Source organism: Macaca mulatta, chromosome 6 (genome assembly GCF_049350105.2).
Source record: "Macaca mulatta isolate MMU2019108-1 chromosome 6, T2T-MMU8v2.0, whole genome shotgun sequence".
Taxonomy (NCBI): Eukaryota; Metazoa; Chordata; class Mammalia; order Primates; family Cercopithecidae; genus Macaca; species Macaca mulatta.
Window position 1 is genome coordinate 158,896,165 of NC_133411.1, and position 11,928 is coordinate 158,908,092.

The 11,928-nt window shown below is 45.7% G+C and overlaps 1 protein-coding gene across 1 annotated transcript in view; it reads right to left on the bottom strand.

Moving 5' to 3' along the window:
• Positions 1-10,256, bottom strand: part of PDE6A (phosphodiesterase 6A) — an 83,707-nt gene extending 73,451 nt beyond the window's left edge. The window contains 3 exon segments of the mRNA NM_001278479.1: positions 113-202; positions 751-903; positions 9,663-10,256. Of these exon segments, the coding sequence (NP_001265408.1) occupies positions 113-202; positions 751-903; positions 9,663-10,136 (717 nt within the window). The 5' untranslated portion in view covers positions 10,137-10,256.
• Between the last annotated feature and the right edge of the window lie 1,672 nt (positions 10,257-11,928).

Consider the following 11,928-nt stretch of genomic DNA (forward strand, 5'->3'; position numbering starts at 1 on the left):
TTGTATAATGCTTCCCAGGCACCTTCATTCCCATCTGCCTGCCAGTCCTGACCACATCAATGCTTCAGGGAAAGGATGTGTCAAGTCCATTCCTTTGGCCCAAGCCCCTTACCTGGCCACGTCGAGTTTCACAGTTGTGCAGGTAACTCAGGTGGTATACTTTCATGATTAGATTTGCAAAATTGAGGTACTTGAGAAGAATCTAAAAATCAAACAGCACGTGGGCAGGCAGATGAGAAGAAGAAATCCATCCTCTGGCTACTTTTACCACCAGCAAATATCTGAATATTTTCAAAGCTTCATCAGAGACAATTTGGGCAGATGGATCCTAGAGCAGACTCATAAGATGTTGCACAAGTGTAAAACTCACCGAATGTAGAATGTTGATGTTGATGGGAGAGTATTCATGAAAAATAGCTACTATTTATTGATAAGTTCCCTATGAGGTTGATACTGAAAAATTATCCACATTTTACAAATAAGAAAACCAAAGTTCCAAGAAGTTAAATAACTTGCACAATGCAAACAGCTAGATATTGGCAGAGCCAGAACAAATACCCCTCTATTCCTGACTCCAAAGCCCAATGTGTTAACTATTATTTTATCCTGCCTCCCTCAGAGAATATCAGGTGAATTCCCTGTCTTACAGATGGGAAAACTGAGGCCAGGCCAAACAGCAAATTTTAGGGGACTTCATAGGCTAGGAGAATGTGCTAGTATGGCTATCCTTAGTCTCTGAAGCATTCTTACCTCTTCATCTCTCTTGGTGAAGTGGGATCCATCCACTTTATTCACAGCCATGATTATGGCCACCACATCCTTCCCATTCATTATAGGGGAAGCCAAGATGTTCTTGGTCTTGTACTCTGTGAGGATGTCCACAAAATCACAGAAATGCTCATCCTAAAGGAAGGCAGAGATAAGCACGGACAGGCAAATGAAGAGCAAGAACAATGGAACAGCCCAAAGCCCCTGTTGACACGGGAATGAAGGTGCTTCCATCTATTCCTCTTCAACAGGGGCAGGGCAATCAGAGATGATATCTGTCATGGAAGCTTCCAAAATCCAGTAGAAGAAGAAAGTCTGAGATGCAATCCACTGAGGGCTATGGAGGAGATGTGTGCAAAGTAGCGTTAGTGCCAGGGATGGGAGTGGGGGACCGACTTTGCCTGGAGAAGGAGGGTTAGAGAAGGCTTTCTTGAGGTGATTACAATTAAGCCCAGAATAAAAACCCAGGGGAGAGCTAAGAGGAAGCCAAGGAAAGACTTCAGGAAGTACAATGACAGTTGCTAGCAGGCAGTGTGCATGGCATTTTACCTGCATCATCTTACTTTTATCTTCGCAATAAGCTAGGAGATAAGTACCGTTAGTAGCCCATCTTACAGAAGGGGTATCTGTAACTCAAGAAGGTTAATGTCATGTGTGTAGAATGTGTGCGTGTGTGTATGTGTAACTCCAGAACCTGCCCTCAGCCCTGCTGCCTCTTAGAGAAGCCTGGATAGGGTTAGACTTGGGCCCAGGTCATTGAACAAAAGAATTTGTTGTTTTCAGCTTTTTAAACAATCCAGTTCTAGCACCACACAGCCAGTTCAGTGGATATCCCCATTCTACAAGTCTTGGTAGAAGCCCCACTATGTGTCAGGCCTTATGTCAAGCACTGGGCACTGGGGATATGGGTGACTAAGGTTCAGGCCAGCTCACAGAAAAATCAATAATAGTAATATAGGTCACAAGGGATTGGCTTGAAGCTCTGGGTGTATAGAGGAGCACACACCTCCATAACCCTCCCCTAATGCAGCCCAGAGAAGCCAGTATAGGCTGTGGTGGACCATGTGGTCAGGATGAAAAGACAGAGCTTGACTTGTTCTCTTAAATTTACAAGAATCCGCCTTTCTGTTTATTGGTAGCACTGTGAGGTCTTTGGACTGTCAGCATTGCTTGGGACACAGGCCAGCCCAAACCTGCACAGCTCATGCTGTTCTGAGTGGAAATGTATTTCATAGAGCCAATTCACAGAAGTTCTCTAAAACTAAGTCTGGGCCGGGTGTGGTGGTTTACACCCATAATCTCACACTTTGGAAGGCCAAGGTGGGAGTATTGCTTGAGTTCAGTAGTCCAAGACCAGCCTGGGCAACATAGCAATATCTTGTATCTACTAAAACTCAAAAAAATTAGCCAGATGTGGTGACATGCGCCTGTAGTTCCAGCTACTTAGGAAGCTGAGGCAGGAGGATTGCTTGAGCCCAGGAGTTGGAGGCTGCAGTGAGCTATGATTGTACCATTGCACTTTACCCTGGGTGACAGAGCAAGACCCTGTCTCTAAAAAACGAAGGAAGGAAGGAAGGAAAGAAGGAAGGAAGGAAGGAAGGAAGGAAGGAAGGAAGGAAGGAAGGAAGGAAGGAAAGAAGGAAGGAATTCAGAGCATAATGCTCTGCATCTGTAGATTTCCTCTAGTTGGAATGGGATTAAATAAAGAGTCAACAGCATTATTATCAGTGAAGCTGTTTCAAACCAGGTGAAGGGTAAAGGAATTAAGAGAAGCTTATAGTGCTGCACTTGAATTAACATTTGAGGATTAAGCAAAATCTCTAAAAAGGCATTAGTCAAGAAGTGATGAGTTCCTGAGCACATGTCTAGGTGAGGTATGCTCAGATTCATTTCATGAAGTCATTTTACTTTCCCAACGTTCACTTCTATCAGGAAAAGCAAATACTTAGGGCCTCACCTGCATCCAAGGCAGATGCTACTAAATCCACCAGAAAGCTCATTCCCACTGGGTCCTCAGTCCTGGAACTCCCCTCATGAGTACTTCAACTGCCAATTGACTGGCATTTACATGATCATTGTCATCCTTATATATTTAGCATATAAAGTGTTCTAAACAACCGTGTCACAGAACCTCAGATTATCAAATGCAGAGGAGACTTAGAAGCCATTTAGCTCAAACTATTAAAAGTTTGCACCGACCTATATTTATTTTAAAGCCCAGAATCAGAGGCTGAGCTAGCGAAAGCCCAAAGTGATTCATCCATTCAGTTAGCATGATCAGAGTGCCTTCTATATGCTAGGCACTCTTCCAGACCCTGAAACTACAGCAATGAACAAGAAGAATGAGTTTCTTGCCCTGGTTAAGCTTACATTCAAATGGGGAGACAAAAAAAAGCAAGTAAACAACTAGGCATTCTTCCTGCAGCTTGAGACAACTGCTTTGAAGGAAATGGACTGGATGGTGCTGTAGAGAGTGATAAAAGGAATAGCAGGCTGGTGGGCAGGGAGACTTCTCTGAAGATGTAATGCTGAGCTAAGAGCTGAAGGATCAAGGGACCCAGTTATATGAAGTGCATTCTAAGCACGGAGCATGCAAAGGCCAGGAGATGGGAATGAGGCCGGCCCTGGTGAGTAACAGAAAGAAAATCAGTGTAACTAAAGCATAGAGAGGGAGAAGGAAAGCAGAGGGCAAGGAAGTTAGACAGGCAGGCAGGGACCAGATCCAGCAGGGCGGCCATGGGAAAGAGTTTAGATTTCATTTTTATGTATTCACTTATTTGAGACAGAGTCTTGCTCTGCCATCCAGGCTGGAGTGCAGTGGCGCCATCATGGCTCACTGCAGCCTCAACCTCCTGGGCTCAAGTCATCCTCCCACTTCAGCCTCCAGAGAAGCTGAAACTACAGGGGCATGCCACCATGCCCGACTAATTTTTGTAATTTTTGTAATGCTAGGATTTTGCTGTGTTGCCCAGGGTAGTCCTGAACACCTGGGCTCAAGTGATCCTCCCACCTTGGTCTCCCAAAGTGCTGGGGTTACAGGTGTGAGCCTGCACCTGGCTGAGTTTGGATTTTAAGTGCAATGCAACACCACTTCTTATTCTCAGATTCCTCATTTCCCCTTTGCAAACATTCACAGTGCCAAGCTCTGCTGCGTCTCATGAGGAGATCTACTGTTTATTAAGTAATAATGATGAGGCTCAGAGCCAGACATCTTACATATATTATCTCATTAACTCTCACATCAGCCCTGCCAAATAGAACTGCCACCTTTCCCATTTTATAGACAACTCCCTTGCTGGTATGTGGCACAGCTGCTCCACTTATTTATTCATTGACTTATTCATTGACTCACTGATTGACAGATTGATTCATTCATATTCATTGAGCACTGACTATGCCAGGCATTGCATGTGCAAAGACCTGTAAGATGAGGTTGTTCTCACTGGGTTCTCATGGTATAGTGGAATGTCATGTAAAACATGAGCCCACGACTCAAAGCGTGTGAAGCAGACCACCCTGGAAGCCCAGATAAGGATAAAATTGTCCTATGAGTGGCTTCAAGGGCCACTCAGCACATTGTCAGTAGTTGAAAACCCTCTGAGCCTCAATTTCCCCTTTGGTGAAGTCAGAGTATTGAATAAGATCCTCTTTGAGGTTTGTTTCTTTTTTTTTTTTTTTCCTGTTCTAGCATGCTGGGTCCCAGGTCTCATGGGAAATGAAGGAAAGCAGGGGCAGACAACAAATGTGAGAGGGTCTACAAATGACGGTCATCTCAGGTACAGCCTTCAGAAATGGAATTTATCAGCCACAGGAAGTGCTGGCCAAGGGCTGACATTTAGTCATCCACTCACTCAATAAACTATTTTAAGTACGCATTCTGTCCGAGACACTGGACTAGGTGCCAGGGGCCAGTGGTGAATAAGATAGACAGGGACAGACAGGCCTCATGGGTTTTCCTGTTAGGAGAAAGGGGAAAGGATTGATATACAAGTAAATATTGAAAGGCAAGTGGGCCTTCCCAATGAAATTTGAATTTCAGATAAACTACAAATAATGTTTTAGTGTAACTGTGTCCAAAATATTGCACAGGACCTTCTTTAACTAAAATATTATTCTTTGTTTATCTAAAATGCAAACTTTACTGGGCATCTTATATTTTTTTCTGGCAGTCCTCTGGCAAGTCTTCCTGAGGCAATTCCCAAGGTAAGTAGGAATTTGGAGAGGGTGGGGAAGTTCATTACAGCCCAAAAGAACTACCTTTGTGATTTCGCGTTTCAACAATGCAGCGATTGCAACCATTTCCCAGGTTTTTGGAGGGTGCTGACGGCTGAGAGTATCACTTTTTGGTGGTTCAGAAAGATTCTAGACCACTGTCTACACCACCTTCCTTTTCCTTCTTCACCCAGCCCCAATCACTGTTTGGTGACCAAGGCTGCATTCTGCCACTGGGGCCCAAGGTTGCATTCTGCCCAGGGCCGTGAATTGAGTAAGATTTCCTGAAGTAAACACATGCAAATACCGTGTATGCAGGGATGACTGGCCTGGACAGACTTCACCCACAGGCCCAAGTCACTGGCCAGGGAGACTGACTCAGGCCCCAAAAGTTTCCAGGGAAGGTGAGGTGTGGTTTCCTGAGTAAACTCTGAGGGATGAACAGAAAGCAACAGGCCGTCCCTTAGCACAGAGGCTCCACAAACTGTTAAGTCAGGATCTTCTAGAATCAGAAAAACATCCTGAATCCTCAATCCCTTAACACTAGGGTATAGAGAAGCTCTCAGCATCTATGTTCTCTGTTTTCCCACAGACAGAATCTAAACTTGAAAGCTCCAGAAGGGCAAGACTGGATTCTTCTCCAAATTCCACCCAAACCTGGTACAACATATCCATCACTTAGAATAGATCCTTAACAACAACAGCAGCAGCAGCAAAATAGTTGTAATAGTAACAAGGAACAGGAGCTGCCGATAGGAGCCATTACGGTGTGCCGAGAACACTGCTAATGAGAAATAATCCATTCGTTTAATTTTTACAACAATGCTGTGGGGTAGCTAATATTTCCCCATTTTATAAAATAGGAAATAAACCCAGTCAAGCTAAACGATTTGCCAAGGCCACATTCTTAGAAAGTGACAGAGTCCTGGTTCACATCCAGATCTGACCTCAAAGCATAAGATCTTAACTCTCTGCTACATGATCCAATGACCTTGCTGAAATACCCAGTGCAATGCCCTCATTTTATAGAGGAGGAGGCAGCACAGAATAGCAGAGCAATTAAGAGGAATTAAGGCTCTATGACGACTCCCTGGCTGAACCAAGAGTGTGAGCTCAAGGTCAGAGTGCCTGGGTTCAAATCATTCCCAGTCTGCCACTTTTTTTTTTCTTTCCTTTTTTTCTTTGTTTAAGCTAGTGGTGTGAAGCAGTAGGAGTGGAGGGGGAACACAGAAATCTATAACTGGCTGTGATCAATTAGTTATAAACACCTGTGTACTTGGACTAGCCAGAGTCTGCCACTTTCTATCTGTATAATCCTGAGCAAGTTACCAAAACTTTCTGGGTTTCTGTTTCATCATCTGTGAAACAGGGATAATGACAGTGATGACATAGATTGTTATGAGGGGAAATGAGTGAGGCAATCCCTGTTGGCTACAATTACAGTCAGAAGAGTTGAAGGGAGAATAGACTCCAGTCCAGTTGGATGAGTCCTCCAGAAAATCTCCTGAGTGGAGAACCATTGCCTGGCCCCTGGATGCCCAAGAGGAGACGATGGGAGCCATGCGCCCATTCGGGAGCCCACCGGGTGTGCTTTCCACAGAGGCACAAGTCTGGCCTCACCAAGGAGCCCAAGACCAAAAGATACCTCTTCAGATTCTTTTTTTTTTTTGAGACGGAGTTTCACTCTTGTTGCCCTCGAGTGCAATGGCGCGGTCTCGGCTCACTGCAACCTCCACCTCCCAGGTTCAAGTGATTCTCCTGCCTCAGCCTCCCAAGTAGCTGGGATTATAGGCATGCATCACCAGGCCCAGCTAATTTTTGTATTTTTAGTAGAGATGGGATTTCACCATGTTGGCCAGGCTGGTCTCAAACTCCTGACCTCAAGTGATCTGCCTGCCTCGGCCTCTCAAAGCACTGGGATTATAGGTGTGAGCCACCGTGCCGGGCTGACCTGTTTGAATTCTTGCATTCGTGCCATGTGGAGCGTCGGCAAGCCTCTGCCATGCTCTCCTGAGTTCAGTTTCTTTGTCTATTAAATAAGGCAGTTGGATAAGACAGTCCCTGAAGCCCCCTTCCTCTCCTATTTTTAACCTTAAGACACTTAATCTGAAGTAACGCCAGAGGTAAAATGAGCACAAAATCACACCATGTCCAAGGGCTGGATTTTGGACATGCTGGAACACAGTTCCTGGTTTGGCCAGTGCAGGGCTGAATGAGACCTGCATGGGCCCGGCCACAATGGGACAAACATTCTTTTGGGTGAGACAGTGTTAAAGAAATTATTGCATAATGACTTGATTGTGAATCTTTTACACCAAGTGCTTACCGAGCACATGCTTTGTGCCAGACACTGTGCTGGGTCCTGGAGTAAATGCCTGGTGGACAAGGCAGACCTGGTCCCTGACCTCCAGGGCTTATTATGAGAAATGGCTTAGGGAGGGGGCTATAACAGGGGGATTAGAAAGGGCCTCCCTGAGGAAATGACTTTTTCTGAAGGACGAGTAGGAGTTGGCCTGGGCAGAGGGCTATGTGGATAACTGCATTACTGCCTTTAAAAGCCAACGTCCAGAGAGGGGGAGTGATTTGCCCAAGGTGATCAAAGAAGTCTTTGCCAGAACTGCCAGTAGAACCTCAGGGAACAGTGGATCCTGGAAGAAAGAGCCAAGTGTTTAACCAAGTAATCAGTGTTTACATTTCCAGTAATGGGACAGACAGCCATTATGCCTCCGCATGTAAAGCACAAAGGAAAACACATCACCTCTGTGGTGCTCCTGCCAGAAATGCGTGACCTGCATCTAATCCCAAAGAAGTATCAGATGAGCCCAAATGAAAGAACAGTTCTGCAAAAGATTTGGTTTGTACCTGTATCCTTCAAAAATGTCAGCGCCGTGGAAACAAAGACAGACTGAGGAACTGTCTGAGATTCAAGGAGACTCAAAAGACAGTGCTACATGGGTGTCTGAGACAACTGACAGAAATTGAATATGAACTGTTTATTAGATCATGGTGTTGCATCTTTTTTCTTTACTTTTTAGCAATTGTTTTCTTTTTTCCTTTTCATCCAGCCGATTGGATGGTAGCTTTCCTTTCTTTGTCTTTCCTTGCCTTGCCTTTTGCCTTGCCTTGTCTTGCCTTGCCTTTCTTTTCCTTTCCTTTCCTTTTCTTGACAGGGTCACACTCTGTCACCCAGGCTGGAGTGCAGTGGCGCAATTATGGCTCACTGCAGCCTTAACCTCCTGGGATCAAGTGATGCTCCCATCTCAGCCTCCCGAGTAGATGGGACCACAGGTGTGCACCACCACACCCAGCTGGTTTTTTTATTTTTTGTAAAGACAGGGACCTCCCTATGTTGCCCAGGCTGGTCTCAAACTTCTGGGCTCAAGTGATCTTCCCACCTCAGCCTCCCAAAGTGCTGGGATTACAGGTGTGAGCCACCACACCCAGCCTTTTTTCATGTTTTCTTCTTCTTTAAGACAGGTTCTTGCTATATTGCCCAGGCTGGAGTGCAGTGTCTATTCATAGGTGCAATCCCACTACTAACCAGCATGGGAGTTTGACCTGCTCCTTTTCTGACCTGGGCTGGTTCACCCCACCTTAGGCAGCCTGGTGGTCCCTCACTCCTGGGAAGTCACCATGTTGAGGCTGACCACAGGTGTGCACCACCACGCTCAGCTAATTTTTTCATTTTTTGTAGAGACAGGAGTCTCTCTGTGTTGCACAAACTGGTCTCAAACTCCTGGGCTCAAGTGATTCTCCTGCCTCAGCGCTCCGAGTAGATGGGACTACAGGCACATGCTACTACTCCCAGCAGATAATGGTGTCGTATCCACATTACATTTCTATGACTCCATCATTGTACTGTGGATAGGTAAGAAATGTCCTTGTTCTGAAAGTACTGTGGAAGTACTGTGAAAGTACTGTGGAGGTACTATGGAAGTACTGTGGAAGTGCTGTGGAGGTACTGTGTGGAAGTACTGTGGACGTAGTGTGGAAGTACTGTGTGGAAGTACTGTGGAAATACTGTGGAGGTACTGTGTGGAAGTACTGTGGAGGTAGTGTGGAAGTACTGTGTGGAAGTACTGAGCAGAAGTACTGTGGAGGTACTGTGGAGGTACTGTGTGGAAGTACTGTGGAGGTACTGGTGGAAGCACTGTGGAGATACTGTGGAAGTACTGTGTGGAAGTACTGTGGAAGTTCTGTGGAAGTTCTGAGTGGAAGTACTGTGGAGGTACTGTGTGGAAGTACTGTGGAGGTACTGTGGAAGTACTGTGTGGAAGTACTGTGGATGTACTGTGTATTTCCAGAACAGAGACATTTCTTACGTATCCACAGTGCAATAATGGGAGCATCGCCAGTACTTACAGACAAAAGGGCATGATGTCTGTAACCTTCCCCCAAATGGGTCAGAGAAAATGGAGAGAGAAAGCAAATGTGGCAAGATGCTAATGAATGATAAATTTGGATGAAAGACAACAGTTCTTTGTAGTATTTCAAATTTTTCTGTTAAGTTTGAAAATTTTTTTCAAAATAAAGAATTATGAGTAAATATGTAAATAAATAAAGAGAAGCACCATGTTGTCACCAGCCTTGTCTTGGTGGCCAGTAGCCCCCCACCCCACTTGTACCCCAGAACTCCATGGAAATAATGCCCCATGCCCTCTCTCTCATGGGGAAGAGAGTACCTCTTCTGTGTTGGGGACGTTAGCAATCTTCTTAGAGTGTGCGACATGGCCCACGACGCCCATGTCCAAAGGGAAGACGATCTCCTGGTCGGGCATCACCAGGCAGTCTTCGAGGACAGCATCCTTGTGGACATTGAAAAGCCGGGTGGCCAGCTCCGCGATGCCGTTGCGGGTCCTGTACATGAACAGGCTCATGCGGTCTGCCTGCAGGAGGAAGCACAGCTTCTTCATGACGTTGAAGATGCATTTTTCTGTCTGTAAATTCTCCTGAAAGTCCCGCAGGAGATCAAAGATGATTTCACTCTCCTCCACGCTGCTCGGGGAGTGGTAGTTGCTGAAGTCCACGGCGGCCTCCTTGGCCCCAAGGAGGTCGGAGATAACCTTGGCTCGGTAGTGGAGGTTGTAGTACTGTTTGGCAAAGCCGATATTCGAGTCCAGGAATTTCTCCACCTCCTCTGCTGTCACCTCGCCCATGACTGGGAATCCCACGGGCTACACTGTAGAAGGACTGGGATGGAGGTCTTCCAAGGGCAGTTTGGCGGTCTACCACAAGTCCAGTCTGGACTTCTCTGGGTCTTGTCTGCAAAACATACTGTGATGGCCCACACAGAAGCGGGAGCAAGCTTGAGAGATTAAGTCATTAATATTTCTCAAGAACAAGGATTATGAGGATCAGTGTGTTCCAGATGCTGCGGGGCCGGATGGGAGAAGGTGAGAGTTTTCTTTCACCTTGGTCTAGGAAGAGCAAAGAAGAGATGTCTGCACAGAGCAGGAGGTGGGCTGGAGCACCGCCAAAGCAGAGGTTGCAAAAAGGCAGCACAGGGACAATCTACTTGCTATAGGTGTGTCTTCTCCGACCTTTGTTAATTTTCTTAAATATCTGACACAGAAGACTGACATTTACTGCTTAGGAGATTTGTTTGGCTTCTCTGTCCACATTTCCCCATGGCAGGAATGACTGAAGCTGAGACATGACTGCCTACCAGCCTCTGCATCCCCTGACCCCTTCCCTCATCCTTCCACTCCCCTTCCCAAGGGCCTCTCCCATGTGGGCTTTCAATATGCAGGGCCCCTCTGCCTGCTGTCCTCATGTACATTATGGATCTGGTACGTGTAGTCTCCCATGTCACAATCTTTGCACTAAAGTTTTTATCAGCTTTAGATTTTAATGACTCTAATTTTAGAGACCTAAGGGCCCTTATAAAACAACACACCTTTCAGTTTTTCCTTTATTCCAAAAGTAATACATATTACATTCACTGTTGAACATACACGAAGAAAATAATTAAAATCACCCATAATCCTGTTACTCAGAGGTAACCTTTAGTTAACATTTTGTTTTTAACCTCTAGTTAACGCTACCCATTTCACAGAGCCTTAACTTTAAAAATCTGTTTTCCTTCAACCCACTCCATCTTTCTCTTGGTGCTTTAATGTGTTTTTGTCTGGTTTCAACCTGTAATTTCTTGGGTTGTCTGTCAGAAATACATACAATGGGCTGGGTGCAGTGGCTCATGCCGGTAATCCCAGCACTTTGGGAGGCCAAGGCGGGTGGATCACCTGAGGTCAGGAATTTGAGACCAGCCTGGGCAACCGGGTGAAACCCCATCTCTACTAAAAATACAAAAATTAGCAGGGTATGGTGGCACTGCCTGTAATCCCAGCTAAGCAGGAGCTTGAGGCAAGAGAATAGCTTGAACCCAGGAGGCAAATGTTGCAGTGAGCCAAAATCGTGCCGTTGTACTCCAGCCTGGGTGACAGAGCTAGACTCTGTCTCAAAAAGAAAAAAGAAAAAAAGAAAAGGAAGGAAAGAAATACACACAATGGTCCATGTTCTGTCAACTCCAGTGAATCTTGAAATACCAGAATCCTCATTAATGCCCCTCCTGCCCACTAGGAAGGAGACAGAGCACTTTTCTCTCTGGATGAAACTTACTTTAGCTTCCATGACTACATCCACTAGAGCCTGGCAGCTCTATGTTGTGAACCATGTGGAATGCATAATTATAGATAGCTGCTAGCACTTTGAACTTCATAAATGACCTTTACTGGAAAGCAGATTGCCTCCTTTATTGGAAAGTGTAAAAAATTCTCGGGGCACTGCACTCATCCAGCACTCTGCACAAGTGCCCACCCCACAATCTGGCAGCCTGTGTAGCAGCCAAACTTTCCAGACACTCCCATAAGAAAGAACTGGAACTCTCTAACCCAATGCACTTTCTCAGCTCTCTGCACGCCTTCTCCTTCTTAACTTCCAGATTTCAGG